The sequence below is a fragment of the Pelophylax lessonae genome (genome assembly GCF_965119305.1).
Source record: "Pelophylax lessonae genome assembly, chromosome: 5".
In the NCBI taxonomy this organism is placed as follows: domain Eukaryota; kingdom Metazoa; phylum Chordata; class Amphibia; order Anura; family Ranidae; genus Pelophylax; species Pelophylax lessonae.
Window position 1 is genome coordinate 86,216,956 of NC_138772.1, and position 24,038 is coordinate 86,240,993.

The 24,038-nt window shown below is 45.7% G+C and overlaps 1 protein-coding gene across 5 annotated transcripts in view; it reads right to left on the reverse strand.

Moving 5' to 3' along the window:
* ARHGAP12 (Rho GTPase activating protein 12) overlaps window positions 1-24,038 on the reverse strand; it is a 238,373-nt gene that overhangs the window by 92,933 nt on the left and 121,402 nt on the right. For 4 of the 5 annotated variants that reach the window (XM_082258391.1, XM_082258390.1, XM_082258389.1 and 1 more), the window contains exon 3: window positions 4,068-4,325. The exons of the other annotated variant lie outside the window; for it this stretch is intronic. In XM_082258391.1, the coding sequence (XP_082114517.1) occupies window positions 4,068-4,325 (258 nt within the window). The remainder of the gene's footprint in view (window positions 1-4,067; window positions 4,326-24,038) is intronic. 5 annotated transcript variants of the gene reach the window in all.

Genomic DNA, 24,038 nt, shown 5'->3' on the forward strand with positions numbered 1-24,038 from the left:
CTCCACTGCCATTGCTACCACTATTTGCAATGCAAACTACGAGAAAATGGCCACCGTGTATGGGAATACACAAGGCAACACCAAAATGGCGGCTCCGCGCGGTGCCACGAGGCCTACAAGGACCCAGAAATCAGGAGACCAAGCCTCTGGACAGATCAGGGCAGGACAGGGAGCCCTGGCAGGAGCCCCCATCAGGTACAACCCCCCCCCCTGTCCCCACCCCAGGAAAGAGGCCAGACCACCCCAAAAAATACATCTCCAGCATATGAATAGGAGGGGGGGGGGGGGCAGGATTAGGAACTTGGCAGGGGGGGGGTGCCTGTGGGAAGGAGGGGAACCCGGGGTTCTGACCGTTCTAAGGAGGGACTCCCGTAAACCCCAAAACCCTCCAGGGGTAGAGGGGGGACAGCTACTCCACATACCAGGAATCAGGTGGGCACCGCTCCAGACAGATCCTCCTCTCCATCGAAATGGGAGGGGGCTGTCAGTCAGGAGGAACGCTTCGACTCAGGCCGAGACCAGGTCGTATGCGACCTAGCAAGAATTTTTAATTTGCAGGGCCAGCCCCTGTCCAGTGGGGCTATGTCACGGCTGACCTAGCATGGAGTGAAGACCTGCGTGCACGCTGGCCAGACTGGGTGACAACTGGATCTAGATTATCCAGTTCGTTGCCCAGTCCAGCAGTTGATTGTAGATCTCACCGGAAAAATCCAGGAGGAAAAAATGTTCCATCTAAAAAATTGTCAGGACCAGAAAGGAACAAGGTCCTTACTCCTGACTAAGCAGAAAAAACTGCGTAACTATAGCAGGAAAAGGGAGTATACCCCCTGGGACTGCTCATGGGTGTAGCCAGAAGTTTTTTCTGCCTTGTGTCTTATTTCTGTAGGGGGGGCAGCATAACCCAATGGTCAAGAATGACAGGAGCTGTGTCTGTCAATGATGTATCATGTACAGTATAGTATGCACTCAATGCTTGGTCAGGGCTCCTTTTGCATGAATTACTGCATCAATGCGGCGTGGCATTGAGGCAATCAGCCTGTGGCATTGCTGAGGTGTTATGGAAGCCCAGGTTTTTTTTTTTTTTATAGTGGCCTTCAGCTTGTCTGTATTGCGTCTGGTGTGTCTCATCTTCCTGTTGACAAAACCCCACAGATTTTATATGGGGTTTAGGTCAGGTGAGCTTGCTGGCCAGCCAAGCACAGTGATACCATGATCCTTAAACCAGGCATTGGTACTTTTGGCAGTGTGGGCAGGGGCCAAGTTCTGCTGGAAAATGAAATCATGGTCTTAAAACTGGTAAACAGAGGGAAGCATGAAGTGCTCTAGAATTTCCTGGTAGAGGGCTGTGCTGATTTTGGACTTGATAAAACACAGTGGACCAACACCAGCAGATGACATGGCTCCCCAAAGCTGTAAGCCATAATCATCAAAATTAAAAGAAAGAAATGCTTGAAAAATATCACTCTGTGTGGAACGCATCTATATAAAATATAGGAGTTTCCCTTTTTAAAATTTACTGAAATAAATTTACTTTTTGATGATATTCTAATTTTAGGAGATGCACCTGTATATTGGAAATGTGTCATCTGCTAATAGATTTGTAAAGTAATGAATATACTCTCCCAAGTATTCACCCTCCTACCCATCTACAGAGCAGGAACATCCACTGCTAGTCTATTTTACACTTCTTTAACACCGTTTGTAATATGCCCAACTTTGTGCATTCTGGAATGGTAACACTTTTCCTAGTACTGTTAAGACTGATTAAGGGCTCATGCACACTGGCACAAAATTCAATTCAGACCCGCCATGTGTGCTCATGTACTAAATGTATTCCACTGGCCGTCCCCACTGTTCAAGGCCAACATGAAAATATCTACGATGTACACATGATGTGAATGGCATCTGTGTCCTAGCAACCAAAGATGCTCAATGGCAATTATAGCAACCTAGGAAGCTAGAGAGCACAAGATGCCTGTGCCCTAGCAAATAAAGATGCTAGGCAGCAGTACCTGCCTGCATCCAGGAAACCAATATCAACAGATGGCAAGAGTGCCCTGCAACCTAGCAATCAGGAACGTTAGTTGGCAGGAGATGCCCTGGTCCTAGCAACTAGAGATGCTACGCTGCAGGAGCCACCTTCATTCTAGCTACCAAGGATGCTAGGAAGCAGAAACCATCTGTGTCCCAGGAAACCAGAACAGCAGGCAGCAGTATCTGCATCCTAGCAAACAGGGATGCTAGGTAGTATGAGACACCTGTGTCCTAGAAACCAAGCACTCTAGGCGGCGGGAGCTGCCTGCATGCTAGCAGCCAAGGAGGAGGGGCAGCAGAAGCTACCTGCACCTCACTAACCAAGGGAGTAAGGGGTAGGAAACCCCATGGCATCCTAGATACCAAGGATGCTAATGCTGTACACATGTAAAGACCGCAAAATAATACATGTGTACATATAAAGGAGTTTATTTAAGATAGCTAAATGTAAGCTACTACCTAAACCCATATTGTGAGTCATTAAAAAAAAAATGTAATTTAACCAGTGGAAAGTGTGGCAATAATTTGTGGTCCAACCTCTCGATCTGACCTGGAGACTACTGTCGGCAGGTATGAAAGTGAAGGAAATTCTAAAAAAAAAATAATTGGAACGGAAAGGAAATCCTTCAATGAGAATGTGTAGGAAGGCGAGATGGGCCGAATGACCCCCAAATGGCGAACCCCACTGAAGTCTACGGGAGCCGAACAGGAAAAAAAATGCCCATTTTGAAGGCTTATATGCAAGACATTAGCCATAAAAAGGGTATGGGGGTTCGGGTACTGTCAGGGACATATATCAATGCAAAAACATTTTTAAAGTTAAAGATTTTTAAGGAGCAGTGATTTTAATGATGCTTACAGTTCAACAATAAAAATTAGAAATTCCCTGAAATATAGTGCTTGGGAGGGTCCCCTTAATCTGCCTGTAAAGTGGCGCATCTGTACTGTGTATACAACATGCTGCAGCAAAAATGACATTCTGAAAAAAAAACAAAACAAAAAACAAACGAGTCAAATCACATTTAAATTGACTCACGGTTGCAATTGCTGACACCAGACTATAAAAAAATTAAAGAAAGAAAGAAAGAAAAGAAAAAAAAAAAAAAAAAAAAAAGTGAGGGGTCGTAACCCCCCCCCCCCCCCCCCGAGCCTAGAAATATTGCATTGAGCACCTAGGTGTGGCTGGTTTATGGTGAAATTATGCTCTTTCCACTTCCATGTTATGGCCCCAACAGTGCTCACTGGAACATTCAAAAGTTTAGCATTCCTTCAGTAACTAATGCAATCAGTATGTTTTTGCAACAATAAGGTTGTAATGGTCTTGAGAGGTCTTTGTTTTTACCCATTAGGAGAAGTTTCTTGTGTGACACCTTTTTATAGGCCATTAGTTGAGACCAGGGGTAGGATTGCTTTCAGCTGGTGTCTTGGCTTTCTGCACCTCCCTTTCTTCATGTGTTCAATACTTTTTCCCTATGTCATTCCATTTTATTACATCTAATTTCTGAACTTATTTGTTTTGGTTTCTTTGTATGTATGGATTGCATGGGTTGTTATAGACATGTGGTGAATATGTCATGTCAATAGCCCCTTTAGAAATACATTTACCAAGAAAAATGGTGACATACTCAATACTTCATTTTACGCCCTGTACCTAAATGGGCAATGAAATGTCTTCCAACATTACAGGACACATTCAGTAAGTAAGTGACTACTACAAGTTGTCTAGCAGGTCATTTTCTTTATTAAAAGAAAAAAACAAAAAACAAAAAAACAAAAAACAAAAAAACAAAAAACTAACAAGGGTTTTAACCTTTCCCTACTCTATCCCCCCAAAAAAAAATATTAAATAAAAGTTTTGTCCTTAGAAATCGTTTAAACCACAGAAAAAGGGAAGTGCTAAACACAAATTAGCGGTGGGCCACACAGGCAGTATTTTTTTTGAATACCTAAACATTTTTGTAAAAATGAGGACAAAAGAAAGATTTGATAAACATCGATTCTGAGATTCTTTGACATATGAGCAATCAACCTACCTCATGATCGGTTTGATTCACTGACTCTCCCCTACTTGGGTCTCTTGTGCAGCGTGGCGGTTTCCAAGTTCGTTCTTGTGTAGCTTTATTAAAATAATAGAAGCGTCCAGTGCTATCTTTGTGCGTTTCCCACTCCCCTGTAATTTGGACAGGGGCAGAGTTGGGCTGTGGGGGTAGATTGGACTGGGAAATCTTCAGTTCTTGTAGGTTTGCATATACGGGAGAGTCAGATCTCACAGGAGCAGGAGAAACAGAAAACTGGAGAGAAGAGAAGAGAACACACACCAGAAGGAAAGGTTACAAATTACCAGAGAGTAATTATAAGAGAATTACACAGACTTATCACCTTCCCACATCGGCAGAGTGAAGAAGAAAGAGTCCAGTCAAAGTAAAATCTCATTACAAAATTGTAATTTTTACAATTTTTCTCAAGCATTAAGCGCACCATTACCAGAAATGGACTTCTGCTTTTAGGTGGAGTGGGGCAGAATTAAGTGCCTGCCAGGTCTTTAGTGCCAACAAGGAACTTACCCGTGGCCCTCCATTCCCACCATGAAAAGTTCTGATAGGCTTAGCCTAGTGATCAGCGGCACAATGGAGGAGATCTCCATATATTCCTACTTAAAATTCAACAGAGGGAGCATCATACAAAAGTTATACGTTCTATTTCCTCCAGTAAATTTATTATAAGAATATAGGAAAAGTTGGATTTTTGATTTACCAAAATCCCTTTCTCTAATGTTATGTTCATTGACGGACACAGCTCCTGATCTTCTTAACCATTGGGTTATACTGCCCCCTACAGGAGTAGGACACTAGGCAGAAAAAAAGTCTGGCTACGCCTATGGGCAGTCTCAGGGTGGTATACTCCCCCTCTCTGCTATAAGTACTGTACTCAGTTTTGTTACAAGCAGTGTCAGAAGAATTACAACTCCACAGAGGGATGGGTGCTGCGTCGGCCAATGAACAGAGAAATGGATTTACGGTAAGTCAAAAATCCCATTTTCTCTTTCGTTCATTGACAGACACAGCTTATGATCTTCTTAACCATTGGGACGTCCCAAAGCAGTGTAAACATAAGGGGTGGGAACAGCAAAAAGGAATTTCCCAAGCCAATTATAGCCAACCAGGTAAACAGGAGCTCAACCAAAACAACTGGAGCTCACCTGAAAAAACAAACAATACACCATCAGAGAGGACCAGGTCCTCTAAAAAGCAGCCTGCAAAAGTTGCAAAGGAAACACCCGCAGATGCCAACACCTCCATTTTATAGTACTTTGAAAAAAGTGTGCACCGACGACCAGGTGGTCTCCTTGCAAACCTGCGTCACTGACGCCGGATGACGGAAAGGCCCAGGAGGCACTGAGCGGACAAGTGGAGTGCGCTTTGACCGGGAAAGGAGGAACTTGACCTGATGGTACTCAAGGCCAATTTCTGTTCAACCCCCATTGAAGGAAGATCTAGATCGAGCCACTGAGAAGGAGCGAGGATGAACCTCAAGAGACTCAAACCACGCAATGTACGACTTCCACATACGATGGTAGATTTTCCTAGAAGTAGATTTCCTAGCTTTTGAGGGCTCTTTCACACTGTGTGTCCGTCGGACGGACTCCGTTTATCTCAGCGGGGGATCGATCCGCCGATCCCCCGCTGAGCAGGAGAATGACAGCTGTTCTCTGCACTGTTTGCGGAGACATAGCTGTCAGAGCCCCATATATCTCTATGGGGGAATCAGATGGGAACAGACCGTCGGTCCGTTCTCATCCGATCCGCTGGACGGATGGAAAATAGGTTTTCCATCCGTCCAGATTTGACGGATCGGATGTCAGCGAACATGTCTCCGCTGACATCCGATGCCCCATAGGGATGCATGGGGGAACCGTTAAGATCCGCCGGAAAAAAAAATGACAGGTGGATCTGAACGTTCCGCCTGTGTGAAAGGGGCCTAAAAGCATTGGAATGACTGACTCCGACAAAGCTCTATCCATCAGCACCTGACGTTCAACAGCCAAACCGTCAAAGCCAGCGATTGTAAAGCAAGATGAAAGATTGGTCCTTAGGACAGCAGATCCTCCCTGAGAGGAAGCCTCCAAGGAACATCGGCGACCAGCTGCACCAGATCGGCGTACCAAGCCCGAAGAAACTAAGATAACCAGAACCCCTTCTGCCTCAAGGCGTAAATCAGACAATACTGACCCCACGGGGTCACCAGTGTGTCCGTGGCATCCACCAGAGGATCCCCGTGACTGAGCCCACAAACGTTTGCACCTCTCTGTTGAGCCAAGACGCAAACAGCTCCACCTCGGGGATGCCCCACAGGAGACACAACTGATGAAACACCTCCGGATGAAAGGACCACTTCCATTGGTCCAAATCCTGCCGACTGAGGTAATCCGCCTGCCAGTTTTCCACCCAGGGAACGTGTACGGCGGAGAAGGCTGGAACAAATGGTTCTGCCCACCTTAGAATGCCGGCTACCTCCAGCACACTTCTTGTGCCCCCCTAGTGATGGACATAAGCCACAGCCGTGGCATTGTCCGTTTGAATGTACACTGGACCATCCCTGAAGGCAATCCGTCCAATGGTCCAGCCATAGTCTGATCGTTTGGAAGAGTCCAGACTACCGATCAATGTCTTGGAACGTCCTGTGTCCAGATCCCCTGAGCAGAATTTTTGCAGAGGACGCCTCTCCAGCCGGACAGGCTGGCATCCTTGGTGACCACTCTCCTATACAAGGGGAGGAAGAATTTGCCTAGCCGAAGCACCGGAGAACAAAGCCACTATATCAGGGACTCCTTCGTCCCTAGGCTCAGCAGGATCTGATTGACCAGAGAGTGCGGAGTCTTGTCCCATTCGGCCAGAATCTCTCTTTGCAGGGACCTCAAATGGAACTGTCCAAACAGAACCGCCTCGAAGGTGGACACCAACAGCTTTGAGTAAAAACCCTGAAAATGTTCCAAAGTCTGAACCGAGTAAAGTAACAGGTCTTGTTCTATCCCAAACAGACCCTGCAAGCGGTCCGAGGATAGGCGCAAGTTGGAAGGAGAGAACCTTGCCAGGGGGGCAAGAGCGAAATTTGATCTTGTAGCCAGACCAAATGACTTTCTGGACCCACTTGTCTTATACCAGGGAAGTCCACAGGTCCGTAAACCAGTGAAGACGTTACTCCAGCCCCGATACGGGTGAGGGCGCACCTTCATGTTGAAGGAGCCTTGTGCGTGGGTCTGGAGAAGCCCACTCTCAGCTTGCCAGACCAGGTTCGTTCGGATCCTCCAGAAGAGGCCCTGAAAGGCTTTGAGCCCTTGTCAGTTGACCCTGAGCGAGGAAAAAACGTATTAGCTCATCTAGGACGAGGTTTCATGCCATTACTAGCCTGCGGAAGAAAGGTACTCTTTCCCCCTGTGAGACCTTTAATGAGGTCATCTGGGGTAGCGCCAAACAGGCAGTCTCCTTGAAAGGGGAGATCAGTCAAGGCCTTTTGAGAAGTCTGATCGGCAGACCAGCATTTAGGCCAAAAGACACGCCAAAGGACCACTGCCAAAACAGAGAGCCAAACCACTAGTGGAGTCACAGCCAAAGAGGCATCACAGATAAAACGGCAGCCCCTGGACCAGCTGGTCCACCAGCTCAGCAAAGGCAGGGGGAGCTGTTCTCCCTCCAGGTCACAGCTTAAAAGCTTAGCCCACTCATTTAGATTTTGCGACCCTAGGGCAATGGTGAATACCGGCCTCAGTGCCGAACCAGCGAGAATGTACATATTGTGGGCCATAGCCTCTGCTTTCCTGTTAGCCTGAGAATTGGAACAGTCCACTTATTAATAGGGGACTCCTCATAGGGGTATCGCATAGTAAAGCGCTTAGGGACCCCAAGGGGACCCTTTGGTCGTCTCCACTCTTTAGCGACCATTCTGTCAAAATAGGTGGGGAGAGGAAACATCTTTGCTGTTCTGGATGGCTTGTGAATGCCAAAAGGGAACCTGCGCCTCTATTGCAGCTTCAGCTGTGTCTTCCATTTTCAAGGTCTCACGCACAGATCCAATCAGTGCTTCCACCAGCGCCTTTTTCGTGCTTAGTTGCAAATGTGGAGGAATCATCTTCACGATATGAGGATTCCGGGCATGTGGTCGCAGACCCAGAAGGGAGACCCACGTCCACGGCTGCCGAATCAGATTCAGGATAAGATGAGAAGACGAGGCAGGGGGCGCATTTTGCTAGCCCGTCGCCTGAAAGCCACCTCCATCTGGGACACAAAGGACTCCAGGACGCCTCTCAATGCATCGATGGATGGTTGGGACCCGAAGGGCCCTGCAGCCTCTGAGAGGGGACCAGGTGAGATGTGCTCCAAAGACTCCATGAGTCACCAGGGGGACCCCACAAAAAAAGTAACACACTGTAAAGGGACAACCCCCACCACGTGGCAGCAGCACCTAGGCGCAAAGCACCAAGCAATCATAGGAAGAGAGGGAAATGACCCCACCAGACTCACTACCTAGCAGAAACAGGCACCTGCAGCCACCAGGATAATCTGCACTCTATGCGCAGCGATCAGGAAGTAAAAAGATCCAGAAGTCAGCAACAGGGGATGAGAAGGGGCCCCCACCGCTGAAATCACCACCCACAGGGCTCCACTGTCATGGCTGCCGCTATTTTCAATGGCAAACCACCGCAAAATGGCCGCCAGACTACACAAACATGGCTACCGTGCATACAGCACACAGGCTACCCCAAAATGGTGGCACCCAGAAGGGATCCCTAGGCCTCAAGGACAGGCCCAGGCAGGGTAGGGGGCCCTGGCAGGAGCGCCCACCAGGTACAACCCCCCCCCCCATCGCCAGTGTAGCGCCCTGCCCCCACCCCAGGAAGTGGACCAGACCAACCTCACAGCCCCAACATAAATGGAGGAGGTAGGATGGGGGGACAGATGAAGAAGGGGATGCCTGACTGGAAGGAGGGGATCCCGGGGGTCCGACCATCCCAAGAAGTGGCCCATGTCCACCCCAAAACCCTCCAGGGGGAAAAGCTACTCAGCATACGAGGAACCAGGCGGGCACCAATCAAGACAGAACCTCCTCACCATCAAAATGGGGAGCTATCGGCCAGGAGGAACGCTGCGACTCGGGCCGAGACCCAGTCACATGCGACCTTGCAAGGCATTTAACTTGCAGGCCAGCCCCTGTCCAGTGGGGCTATGTCACGGCCGACCTAGCGCGGACCTGAGGTCTGCGCGCATTCGCTGGCCAGACTGGGGTGACTACTGGATTTAGATTGTCCAGCCCGTTGTCCAGTCCGGCAGTTAATTGTAGCTCTCACAGGAAAAAAAAAACAGGAGAAAATTTTCTATCTAAAAAGAAAAAAAATTGCCAGGACCAGAGATTCCAGCAAGGAACTAGGTCCTTATTCTTGACTAGGCAGAGAGGGAGTATACCCCCTGGGACTGCCCATGGGTGTAGCCAGTATAACCCAATTGTTAAGAAGATCAGGAGCTGAGTCTGTCAGATAACGAAAGAGAAAAATCAACTATTATTGTGCCCAGTCAATTGTGAAGTGCTACATCTCTGCCTTGGGCGGGGGGGGGGGGATTTGTGGGCGTGGTACCAAACAGCACTAAGGATCCAAAAGATGTACATTTTTCCTGGTTCCACACTAAAAACAGAAATGGATTCTGGAGTGGTGCAGCTTTTAAAATCATTGAAAGCTGGGAAGAAAAATAAAGATAACCTCCATTTTTGAGCGATAAAAAGTAGACCGGTCATCGACTGATCAAAAAATTGAAATAGAATAAATCAAAGATTTCTGTTTTGGCTGAGTTCTCTAGATGACTGCGTACTTCAAGATTGAGCTTCTATAAGAACATTTTTTACAATGTTCCTATAGAAGCTCAGTCTTTTTACAATTGGCATATCATTCCACTCTCCCATACTGTGCTAGAAACACAGGAGTACTGGACTGGTTGCTTTGGGCATAAAGACGTGCCCTTTTGTTTACCACGAGAGGTCTATTGTAATAATCAAAAACTAAAAAAACTGTTTGAGAGAAATAATGTATTTGTTAATGGATTTAACTTTTGACTGGAAATCTTTAAATTATATTACATGTAAATCAATTAACATTTGCATAAATAGGTTTTCGATATTGGCAAAACTAGACTAAGAAAAGCTGCTAGTCTGACCGGACTGCAACCAGTAATGTTAGAAAACAGTTTGTGGAATAAAGAGCATTGATTTACATTGCACCATATTAATAAATAACACCCACATCAATTAATAAGCTTGTTTCACTTTTATGCCATTTTCTGAAGTTCTCAAGCTTTGCCAATATCAAAAAATACAGCATAAATATTGAAAGTAGAAGTTCAAAGAGAATTGAGTGATGAGCATTGGGAAAGGTTTAGTCCTCTTCTAGTGCACAGTCTACACCAGAGATGCTCCCTACTGACCCGAATGGGGAAAGCGTCCAGTGCATGGCCCAGGCAAAGCTGCTGTGATAACATTTACAGCTCGCCGTGACTGACTGTCTGGTGTAAGGAATAACATTTATATCTTAACATAACTTAATGTCTTTATCTTAGAGTACAGTTCTACGTATTTATAAAGATAGCAAACCAACGTCTTCTGGTCAAACAGAATGCCAACCAAGTACATTTTTTTTTACACCAGTCCTTTTTAATAACTAAACTTCAGGGTAACTCGGAGTCAAACTTAAAAACCTTTGTACCCTTTCTCTCCATTCAGATTATGATTTGCAATTTTTTTAGAACGTAAAGAAACAGACAAGTCAGATATAGCACATCAGCAAATACAACCCACGATATAGAATAAAATGAATCAGGTCCTATACTAAAGTGGAAATGCGGACAATTTATTTAATACTATGGGGAAGGGTTTGAAATGCCTGTTAAGTTTTGAGAAGGAATATCCCCAGAGTAAGGGAAGTTCCTGCCTCCGACAACTGTATCCACAACAGGCGTCCTCATTGGGAGATTTATCCCCCACCTCCTGTTCCAATGACAAGTAAAATAATGCATTTCCCCCAACCTCTAACTTGGAGAGAACAGTCACTGCCATAGGGAGTGAGGCTGATTCACACCAACATGGACAAAGATAGCAATAAAAACCTTACAGAGGTTAGAACTCCCCTCCACTGTACCCAAGCTGTTTTGTTTAGAGTTCCACTATAAAGCAAAACCCATTGGGTTTGATTTACTAAAACTGGAGTGTACAAAATCTGGTGCAGCTCTGCACAGATACCAACCATCTCCTAACTTCAGCTTGTTCAAATAAACTTTGACGGGAAAAAATGGAAGCCGATTGGTTTCAATGCAGTGCTGCACTGGATTTTGCACTAATTAGTAAATCAGTACCAAATTTTGTGGGTTTCAGGCCACATTCGAATGACCTTCCTTTTTCTAAAAGTTGCAAACATACTCCATGTACACAGAGTTTAACATTAGTGAAACGCCTCTGAAATTGTGTTAACAGCACCCATCCATCTGAGGTATGAATAGAGGCAAAAAATAAATAAATCGCCAAAATGTATCACCTGCCTCTCAGCCTGCCTACAGGGCAAAAAAAAAAAAAGTTTGCAAACACAGAGGTACCATTATAATCTGCTCCATCAAACAGAGGTACCATTATAATCTGCTCCCATCAGAGGTACCTCTATAATCTGCTCCCATCAGAGGTACCTCTATAATCTGCTCCATCAAACAGAAGTACCTCTGTAATCTGCTCCATCAGAGGTACCTCTATAATCTGCTCCATCAGAGGTACCTCTATAATCTGCTCCATCAGAGGTACCTCTATAATCTGCTCCATCAGAGGTACCTCTATAATCTGCTCCATCAGAGGTACCTCTATAATCTGCTCCATCAAACAGAGGTACCTCTATAATCTGCTCCATCAAACAGAGGTACCTCTATAATCTGCTCCATCAAACAGAGGTACCTCTATAATATGCTCCATCAGAGGTACCTTTAAAATCTGCTCCATCAACTGTTTCAAATACTTCTTTCACTACAACATACATCCTAAATAGACCAAATACTGTTTCTTATAGGCAAACTGCTAAACCTTCCAATTCCATCTGCACCCGGCCTCTGACCTTTAGGCCCCTTGCACACTAATGCAGTGCGTGTTATCCCATTTTGGGTGTAGCGCAGTGTACCTCTGCCAGTTTTCTGCACTTTCCCATACAGCTCTATTATGTCCTGCCATTTTAGTGAACTTTCAGAAAGTGCACCAGAACCATGGGACCTAAAAGAATTCTATGAAAAAGAGAAAACCCGTGGGCACAATGCGCTACATTTGGGGTGCAGCCATACCGCACCGTATCCGTGTGAAGGGGGCCTTACAGACAGCAGTGGCATACAATGTCATAGAAAGGGCAGCGGTATCTTTGTGAATTGTGACTGGCAGCCTGGCTTCACCTTCACTATGCTACAGGAGATGCATGATGGTGGTCCCCAACAGAAAAAAATTCACAACTGAGTCTCAGGGCACAGGCCTAAAGAGTAACTCCAAAATGTAGATAAATATGAATGCCTTGGTAATTACCTCCTGCGCTCAGCCCTGTAGATCATTTGCCCTTCGACTGCCAGCCTGTCCACAATTGAAAATGAGTTTCTCCCGCTGTGGAATCCCCATTTCTAGCGGTGAGATAAATAAGTGTTGCCCAATCATTGTCTGAAGCCTTTCATTTGCGCTTAGTAGTCCTTGAGTCCATAGAGGTGAAGTCATCATATTCGTAATGCTGATGCTTGGTGGGACTAAATGATATCAACCAGCATACAACCGCACCTAGTCATATCTACTGTCCTAGCTCTGCTAGTACACACTAGACTTACATACAGCAAGCAACATCCACCTCCCTAGTCCTGCCCTCAAATTATGTTGGTCCCAAAGGATCACAGGTCGTTTTATGAAATTAGGTGAGTAGGAAAATTAGGAAGTTCTTCAGGAACTCTGAACTTGTAAAACGCTGTTCCGCTATGACAACACAGGTAAGTGGGAGTGACTGTATACCGAGCTACACGAAAAAAAAAAACAAAAAAAAACAGGATGTGGGTGTGCTGTCAGTAAAGATATAGAACATATAAAAGTTTGGAGAGGCAGTGATCCTATAGTTGAGATTTAAGCAAAGATTGTGTTAGCCAAATATGCACTGGTGAGTTGTTTATAAATTGAACAGATCATATTTGGGAGTGGTTTCTGTTCATTCAAAGGGTTAAAGGGCGTTTTGTCTAATTTTAGCTTTAAATGTTCAGCTTCAAAGAGAACGATATATTAGTTATATTAGCTCTGCAAATCAATGCAAACATTCAAGGAGCCTTGTAATAGAAAGTATTACAAAAATTATTTCCATTTGACATCAGTTCTCCTAAAATAGACTAGAGGTCGCCAAAGAGCTCATAGTCTCATTATCGGAAGGCACCTGCTCTATAAAAACCAGACAAGGCTAGCATGTGCAAGCTATCTGTATAATCACACGTCAAATCTGCACCATGAAGTTTATTTTGCAGACAACAACAAAGTAAACAAGTACAGAGAAGCAGCACAAAACACAGACCAAACTATATGCAAGTAAGGTTATGCAATGGTGGAATGTTTAATAGCTTTTTTTCTATTACTTACAGCTGCAAGTAAACTTCCATTCCAGTAAGAGTCATATTACGTAAAATCATAAATAATCACTGTGATGGGCAGCCAAACCAGCCAACACCGATGCACAGAGGGCGGTGCAGCTAGGCTGCCAACAGAGAATGGGTTAAAATAGCATACCAGACCCTCCCAGAGTTCAGGGATCCCAGGGCACAAAATACAAAACCAGAGTTACCTGAAGCTGGATAGTGCCACCTTAGTGACTTTTAGTAATCGCTTTCAAAGTGAGACTTATGCCTCGTACACACGTGCAGATCGTCGGCCGAACGATCGGCCGCCTTTTGTCCCCGGGCTGTCGTGTCTGTTGAAAAGTGCAAAAGACTGCACAAGAATTTTGTCCGCCGACAACAGCCGACTGCAGAAGTGATGTCATGTGATGGTTAACTTTCCCTGTGTTTTTTCTTTTCTGAGCATGCCCAGTCTTGCAAATCTGCGGTCTGTCGGCCGAATTCTGTATTGACTGGCGAACAATCGGCCGCTCTGGTGTCGGCATACAAAAATTTTAATGCTTGCACGACAGATTCTTTTCGGCCGAAAGTGCGCTGTCGGCTGTCGGAAGCATCATACTAACAAGCCGAAAATCGGCCGATCGGTCGTCGGCCGAATCTTTTCGGCCGACAATCTGCACGTGTGTACTGGGCATTAGAAGCAACTTTAACCTAAAGCAGAACTGCACTCCATCTGTGCACCACAAACCAAAAACACTATTTAATTAATTCTTAATATCCAAGGAAATCCATGTCTCCATGCTTTATTTTGTTGAGAAATAGCTTTGAAAACAACCCCCTAGCATTTCTTGCCAGGGGCATCTTGAGTAAGTACAAACGATTAATGTAGCATTACTTCCTGGAACCCATCTGCCCTTAAGAGTGGAGTTCACCCAAAAGTGGAACTTCCGCTTTAAAGAGGTTGTAAACCTTAGAAAAAAAAAAAAAAAAACACCTGAAAGACAAACACATAATGAGCTAGTATGAAATACTTACCTTAGAACGAAGCCCCGCAGTGCCACCCGCTCACCTCTCTCACGGGTAACATGTTCGGTCGCCCCTTCTTTCGGGTTTGCGGCATCCGCCAATCTGATTGGCTGAAGCCGCAATGACGTCACTTCCACACATGCGCGCGGGAGCCATCGTTCACGGCACAGGACTCTGAAGGAACGTCACGAGCGGCCGTTCCTTCAGAGCGCATGTGCCAGTGATGTCACTGGCTGCATGCAAAGTAAATATCTCCTAAACGGTGCATGTTTAGGAGATATTTACAGTATCTATAGGTAAGCCTTATCGTAGGCTTACCTATAGGTAAAATTTGCAGAGGAGGGTTTACTTTCTCTTTAGGCACTCCCTTGCATGCCACATTTTGAAGGGTGGGGGGGGAGCGGGTACCTAGGTTTGTCGGCCTCTGCTGAAGACTCCTAGTCTGGTCTCTGGCTGGGCCATTCCAAAACTTTAAGGTAGAAGTCAACCTTAACACTAAAATCTCTGCATCTACAGACAGCCACAATCTAACACTAACCTATCTAGCCCTGTAAAGAAGAAATCAGTATATATACCCTTTTAGAAGCAAATTGCAAACTGATCCCACGCTGAGCTGTCAGACGTGACTTCCCTAAGGAGGCGGGTGCAGAGGACAATGCTAACAGAGGCCCCATAGTAAGTCTATGGGTGACATCACTCCCCACCCATTTCACAGCCTTTGTCGGCTATGTCCTCTGCAGAGCTTCCGCTGCTGGAGACCGTATCGGATCAACTTAAAAAAAGGCATGTATAAGGATTTCTTCTTTACAGGGTTAGATAGATTAGTGTTAGATCGTGGATAGTGTTAGATCGTGGATGTCTATAGATGCAGAGATTTTAGTTTAAGCCCCAGTTCACACTGGGGCGACCTGTCAGGCGACCTGGTCGCCTGACAGGTCGCCTTCCATAGAGAAGCTGCGGATCGTTCTAATAGGAGCGACACAAGTCGCTCCGACTTAGAAAAAGGGTCCGGAGCTTCTTTGGGGCGACCCGGAGCGACCTGCATAGACTTCAATGTTATGAAGTCCGTGCCGGCCGCTCCGATGTCGCGGTGCGAGCAGCGCGCCGCGACCTATGAGGTCGCCCGGCAAGTAGCGTCGCCCCAGTGTGAACGGGGCCTTAGGGTGGACCTACACTTTAATCTTCTTGTGAAGTCATTCCTTTGTGAAGTCATTCCTTTGTTGATTTGGATATATGCTTTGGGTCGTTGTCATGCTGAAAGATGAAGTTCCTCTTCATGTTCAGCTTTCTAGCAGAAGACTGAAGGTTTTGTGCCAATATTGACTGGTATTTGGAACTGTTCATGATTCCCTCTACCTTGACTAAGGCCCCTGTTCCAGCTAAAGAAAAACAGTCCCAAAGCAGGATGCTGCCACCACCATGCTTCACTGTGGGTATTGTGTTCTTTTGGTGATGTCCAGTGTTTTGCGCCAAACATATCTTTTGGAAATATGGCCAAAAAGTTCAACCTTGGTTTCAACAGACCAGAATACATTTCCCCACATGCTTTTGGGAGACACCAGATGTGTTTATGCAAAATTGTAGCTGGGCTTGGATGTTTTTCTTCGTAAAAAAAAGGCTTCCATCTTGCCACTCTACCCCATAGCCCAGACATATGAAGAATATGGGAGATTGTTGGCACATGTACCACACAGCCAGTACTTGCCAGATATTCCTGAAGCTCCTTTAATGTTGCTGTTGGCCTTTTGACAGCCTCCCTGACCAGTTTACTTTTCGTCTTTTCATCAAATTTTAGAGTGACGTCTAGTTCTTGGCAATTGCACTGTTGTGCCATATTTTCCCCACTTGATGACGACTGTATTCACTGTGTTCAATGGTATACCTAATACCTTGGAAATTCTTTTGTACCCTTCTCCTGACTGCTACCTAACAATGATATTCCGCTGATGCTTTCGAAGCTCTCTGCAGACCATGGCTTTTGTTGTAGGATGCAACTAAGAAAATATCAGGAAAGACGTACTAGAACAGCTGAACCATGTTTGGGGTTTGGGGTTCGGAGGCACTTTAAATGATGGCAGGTGTGTACTGACTCTACATCCTCAGCTTTAAGAGGGTGTGGACACTAATGCAACCACATTTTAGTTTTATTTTTTCATTGTTTTTCATTTGAGTTGTACAGCTTATTAGGTCACATTAAAAAGGTGGTAAAAGTTCTAAAATTATTTATTTATGACATTTTAACGGGTGAATGTAGATTTTTTTTTTATATCCACTGAATACACAGTCATACTACAAGTAGTGTTAGCATTTATATTGGGCTGAATTTGGATATGGATCCTAAAGGTTCCCTACCAAATAGTACATCTATACACAAAATGCAGACACTGGCATGCTTTTTCTTCCTTTTTTCTGACCCCAACTGACACACAGATGTGTAGCAAAATGCATTGACAGCCCTTGGTGGAGACAGCCCACTCTACACATTTATAACCTCCAGAAATGTGTGATCCTTGACAAAGTGGAGCACTGCCTCTTCCTACAAAGTACCAGCCATTTTTATATTACAAAATTATATTATTGGGTCATAATGCTGTACCACTTCACATATGAAAGACGTAGTTTTTGTGCACATTTGTAGGTATCACAGATAGAGAAACCATTTCTCTAGCAGAGAGGAATAGAACATCTGCCATGTTTTTATTGTCTACAATGGGGACTGGGAAGCTCTCCCCTCACTACAAGTGAAACATGTTATATTTTAGACAAAGATCACTGTGCAGGACAAATCCCACAAAGATGTAGACTCAACACAAATCTATCATATACAGCAGTACAATTTACCAAAAACTATCGTTTTTCTTTAAGCTACCCAAAAAAATAAGCCGACAGCAGAGCTGGGGGTGTCCGTTAAAAACCTGTCCAGAATGTTACTGTACCACCCTCTTTATGGCTGGCACTGACAGCACTGCTCTCAATTTCCATTTTTTGGCTGAGCTAAGCATTCTAGTTTACGTCAGGAATCCATACATTTTGGATTGTGCAAATAAGTCTCTCTCCATCGTGTCAACTGGATCCAACAAATATGTCACTCGGGTTCTCTAAAATCTCTTACATCAAGCAAATGGAGGAACTTGTTAGGGCCATTCTAAAAATTGTAAATGATCTGTGAATAGGGGATGGGCAAGCAGGACACAGAAGCCTTCCCACCAGTGGCGGCCTGCCAATAGGGGGCACCCCCCCCCCCCAAAAAAAAGAGGAAGTAAAATAAGATTTAAAAAAAAAAAAGTATATTTTTCACCCACTAGGGGCGCCGGACTTAGTGCTGGGTATGGGGGGGGTGGGGTTTTTGACCCCACCCTCCGCTGGCAGAGGCGCCGATTGGCGCTCTTCTGGGGGTCATCAGGGCGCAGAGCAATGCGCCCCGACACACCCCACTTTAATTATGTCCGGGCTGTGATTGGTCCAGAGTCCAGCCTGGACCAATCACAGGCGGACATGGACCTGGTGACGTGACGCCTGTGGGCGGTGCACCGCCCCGGCGTCAAGATCACCTTCCGTTCCCACCCGCGGCCCGGCGAAGAGAGAGGGAGAGGAGCCACGAGCGAGAGCCGCGTAACCAGTGCCGTCTGCGTAACCAGTGCCGTCTGCTGTACACCGCGGACTCGCGGAGAGGAGACTGAGGAGAAGGCTACACCGGACACCTTCTTCCACCCCCGACCCCCGGACATGCAGCCACCCCCGTCCAGGCTGAGGAGCAGCAGGAGGAGGAGAGGAGGCTCCGACAATCCGCAGACAGTATAGTCCCGCCGCCGCTCCGGCCGGGTCAGAGCAGCACGCCACGCAGGTCACCGTCCGTGACTAGTGAGGTAAGTGACAGACAGTGTTCAAGTGTTCTGACACTGTCTGCTTTGAAGGGGGCACGCACGCTGATCTCTGCTTTGGGGACATGTACACTGGTCACTGCATTGGAGGCACGCACGCTGATCTCTGCATTGGGGACATGTATACTGGTCACTGCATTGGGGACATGTGCTAGGGGGCCTGTACTGTGGGGTTTGTGCTAGGGGGCCTGTACTGTGGGGTTTGTGCTAGGGGGCCTGTACTGTGGGGTTTGTGCAAGGGGGGCCTGCACTGTGGGGTTTGTGCAAGGGGGGCCTGCACTGTGGGGTTTGTGCAAGGGGGGCCTGCACTGTGGGGTTTGTGCAAGGGGGGCCTGCACTGTGGGGTTTGTGCAAGGGGGGCCTGCACTGTGGGGTTTGTGCAAGGGGGCCTGCACTGTGGGGTTTGTGCAAGGGGGCCTGCACTGTGGGGTTTGTGCAAGGGGGCCTGCACTGTGGGGTTTGTGCAAGGGGGCCTGCACTGTGGGGTTTGTGCAAGGGGGCCTGCACTGTGGGGTTTGTGCAAGGGGGCCTGCACTGTGGGGTTTGTGCAAGGGGGCCTGCACTGTGGGGTTTGTGCAAGGGGGCCTGCACTGTGGGGTTTGTGCAAGGGGGCCTGCACTGTGGGGTTTGTGCAAGGGGGCCTGCACTGTGGGGTTTGTGCAAGGGGGCCTGCACTGTGGGGTTTGTGCAAGGGGGCCTGCACTGTGGGGTTTGTGCTAGGGGGGTTTGTGCGGGGTTTGTGCTGGGGGGGGTCTGTACTGTGGGGTTTGTGCCACTCTCAGTCCGTGTATCCCATAATAGGGGGTGTCTCACAGTATATCCCATAATAGGGCCCCTGCTCCCTATTATGGAATATACTAGTACTGATGGACCCCTTAATATGTGATATATTGGGAGAATTTGTTCACGCAAGCAAAATACAGGGGACAAAATGGGTGGTCTATAAGGGGTGGGGCTTCTGAGAAATTGGAGGGGTCAAAATGGAAGGGCGGGGTCTTGCGCCCCACCATCTTAAAACTTCACCAGCCGCCACTGCTTCCCACCCTGGACCAGAGAATGCAAAGGAGAAAATTGATTCGGAGATCAGAAAGAAAATTATAGACCAGCATGTCCAAGTTAAAGACTACAAGACCATCTTCAAGTAGCTTTATGTTCCTGTGACACCCTTCCAAATGTTAAGAGGTTTAAGGTCCATGGAAGTGTAGCCAACCTCCCTGGACGTGGCTGCAAATTGATCTCAGATTTAACAGGATAGTTTAAACGGTAGACAAAGAGCCAAGGAAGGTTTCCATAGAAATACAAAATGAACTCCAAGTAAATCAGAATCTGCTTACACCATCAGTCGCTTTTTGAGTGACGGTGGGCTCAAAGGCTGAAGACCCAGGAGCACTCCACTGCTGAAATAAAAACAAAAAAGCCCAGATTGCAATTTACTAAAATGCATATTGACAATGCTTCTGGGAGAATGTCCTATGGAAGGAGAAGACATAACTGCAGCTTTTTGGCAGGTCACATTAGCTCTATATTCACAGATGTAAATATAAAAAAAAATAAAAGCCATTTTAAGCGATTTTGCGTAAAAAATAAAAAAGCATAAGAAAAACCTGGAGAAAAATGCCTCCTTTAAATTCTATGTTTGTCTTCACACTGGCCAGTTGCTCTTCCATTGCATTTTCGTTGCATATTTGGTCAGTTTAAATCCCCATTGAAATGCATTGAAAACTTGTCAAAAACACATCTGTGTTGCATTTTTGATGCGGTTTGAGACACACACGGGTTTTTACCGTGTTTCTGCTATGGATCAGTGTGAAAGTAGCCTTAAGGAATTCTGGAGCCAAATATACAGACTGTGTCGGAAAGCTGTCAGACGTAGGTCAAGGGTCCATCAACATGATAATGACCCAAAACACACCGCTAAATGCACCCGATAATCGCAAAGTACAAATTATTGGATGATTCTGAAGTGGCCTTCCATGAGCCTTAATTTGAAAACTATCAATCCTATTTTACATCTTCGGAAACAGCAGAAACCTGAAGGAGAGGGCACCCTTCAAACATGAGACAGCTTAAGCATTACAGCATATGCTCAAGAAACTACCTAGGACAATCTACCTGTTTGCAGGTGTAGAAGTCTCATTGCACATGGAGAAGGCTGGAGAGTGACCCCGGACAGGAGAGTCTTACAGAGTCCATTGCAGGGGACCATTGGCGGGACCCTATCGGAGCGTAGAATAAGGTATTCTTCACTCGTGCCTCCCTAGACACAACAGGCATTTAACCTTGCAGGAAGGGGGTCTGGGTAGCAGGCAGGAGTACATTCTCTAAGGTAAAAAAACATCTGATTTCTGGAGTTAGACTTTAAAAAAAAAAAAAAATTGAAAAAGACTTCAGAAATTACTTTAATATGTTAAAGATTATATAATTTGCGTGATTGGGTTAACATCTATTTTAACTTCATTATGTAACTTCCAATTGCCATTACGCCATTCTATTTTCTGTTACCCAAGGTCTTGCAGTGATCATTTTGTCATTTTAGGAAAGCAGAGATTGCTTGTAAATGTCCACATTAAAATATGTGTTTGACAATTCTTGGAAAGCCTCTATGTAGCTGTAATGGGGAACAGATGTTTGAAGTATGCAGTCAAACTCTGCATTATGGCAGATAAGAGCTTTGACCTCTACTTGCTGATGGGTTTTCCATGCAGGATTCTTTTTAAACAAATCTGCACTGAACCAGTAACATGACATCATCTGTTTACAAAATGGACACTTTTTCCCTCCAAACCTGAGTATTTAGGTACATTTATCAACTTGTATACCATCAGGGATGCTTGGGTGATCCATTGACATTACACCATTAGCAACATGCCTTGCCTCCAAGATGCAGTGCATTCAAGACGCTTAAGGATAGGCTCACACTTGAGCTTTGGCTTCAAGCGTTTTTGAAGCTTTTTTATGCATATTTGTGCGCATGTTTTTTCAGGCTTGAGCATTTTTTTGGCCAACGGAAAGCTAGCTAATAAGAGAAGGCGAGGCAAGAAATTATATGAAACATTCATGTTACAGTTGATTTTCGGGTGTTTGCACTGGGGTCTATAGGGACCGAAAATGTGCGACTCTCCCCCCAAATAGCTCTTGTACTTTTTCAAGCTTCAACTGACATGACATTCAGATGTGAACAGGCATCATAGGATATAATGGGAATCATGATGAGCACTGAAGAACTTCTAGAAAAGCGATAAAAAATTGCTCAGGTGTGAACTAAACCTGAAGTGTATGTAAAGCCAAAACTTTCATTTTTAGTTTGGGGTTGGCAATTGCAAGTGTTGAACAGGTTTTTAATGCTGTATATATGCCCATTGTGGAGATTCACCTTCCCTACTGCCCCTGGTGATTGGGGTCTTCAATATAGAAAGTGATGGGAAATTCAGAATTTTAGAGTTGTCATGGGAGCAAGAGGTGGGAGGAAATCTTCCAATAGAGACACCTTTTCCTGTGACAACTATCTAATGCCAGTCATACATGGTTCATCAGCTATTTCAATAGGAACCAGCTACGATTTGAACCGTAATGGGCAGGTTAAATGTACGATCGGATTCTCTTACAATTATCGCTAGCAGCTGCGACAGTCGCTAGCGGTAATCACTGTCTTCTCCTCAATTTCCTCCCATTAAAGCGGTAGTAAACTCATCCAAGAAAAAAAAAAAAACCTGCAAGACAAAGGCATAATGAGCTAGTATGCATCGCATACTAGCTCATTTTGAAACACTTACCTTAGAACGAAGCCCCGACACGGACCCCCGGACATCGCTGTGGGCGCTGACATGATCCCTCGGCGTATCTTCCGGGTTCGGCGGCTCCGGCGCTGTGATTGGCCAGAGCCGCGATGACGTCACTCCCGAGCATGCGTGCGGGAGTGATTTTCCGGCAATTCCCAGCAAGGAACTCTGAAGGTCCCCCTGGACCTTCAGAGCGCATGCACCACACTCGTCAGCGGCTGCATGCAGTGGTAATATCTCCTAAACCGTGCCGGTTTAGGAGATATTAATTGTACCTACAGGTAAGCCTTATTATAGGCTTACCTGTAGTTAAAGTGAAAAAAAGCGGGATACTACCGCTTTAACCTGCGATTTCTGAGGCTGGTGACTCGGATGAACTTATCCTCCGCAGCAGAGGTGACTCTTGGACTTCCTTTCCTGGGGCGGTCCGCATGTAAGCCAGTTTCTTTGTAGCACTTGATGGTTTTTGTGACTGCACTTGGGGACACTTCAACGTTTTTCCAATTTTTCGGACTGACTGACCTTCATTTCTTAGGCTGCATTCACACTTGAGCGTAGCGTTTTTTACCGTGATTTTACCGCGATTTTTACCGCGATTTTTCCGCGATTTTTTCAGGCGTTTTTCATTGACATCAAAAACGCTGGTAATCAGCCCAAAAAGAAGCTCATGTACTTTTTTCAGCTACAGGCGTTTTGCAAAACGCTCAGATGTGAACAGGGGCCATTTAAATGAATGGGGTTTTACTTGTTGGCGTTTTGGAAGCGTTTCTTTTGAGCGTTTTTGGAGCTGAAAACGCCCAGGTGTGAATGGAGCCTTAAAGTAATGATGGCCACTCGTTTTCCTGTACTTAGCTGCTTTTTTCTTGCCATAATACAAATTCTAACAGTCTATTCAGTAGGACTATCAGCTGTGTATCCACCTGACTTCTGCACAACACAACTGATGGTCCCAACCTCATTTATAAAGCAAGAAATCACACTTATTAAACCTGACAGGGCACACCTGTGAAGAGAAAACCATTTCAGGTGACTACCTCTTGAAGTGTGACTCTACAATTTTCATGGTCATGAAAATAAAGAAAACTTTGAATGAGAAGGTGTGTCCAAACTTTTGGTCTGTACTGTATATGTGTATTATATACAAATACACACACACACACACTATTGTCAAAAGTATTGGGACGTGTGCCTTTACACGCACATGAATTTTAATGGCATCCCAATCTTAGTCCGCAGGGTTCAATATTGAGTTGGCCCACCCTATCTATGGGAATGTTTGACCATTTTTCCAGAAGCACATTTGTGAGGTCAGGTGCTGATGTTGGATGAGAAGGCCTGGCTCACAGTCTATGCTCTAATTCATGCCATAGGTGTTCTATCAGGTTGGAGGTCAGGACTCGCTCAATGTCTTTATGGACCTTGCTTTACGAATCCCATGGAGTTATGGTGTGGGGTTGTTATTCAAGGGTTGGGCTTGGCCCCTTAGTTCCAGTGAAGGGAACTCTTAAGGTGTCAGCATAACAAAACATTTTGCACAATTTCATGCTCCCAACTTTGTGGGAACAGTTTGGGGACTGCCTCTTCATGTTCCAACATGACTGCGCACCAGCCACCAGCGCACAAAGTAAGGTCCACAAAGACATGGATGAGCGAGTTTGGGGTGGAGGAACTTGACTGTCCTG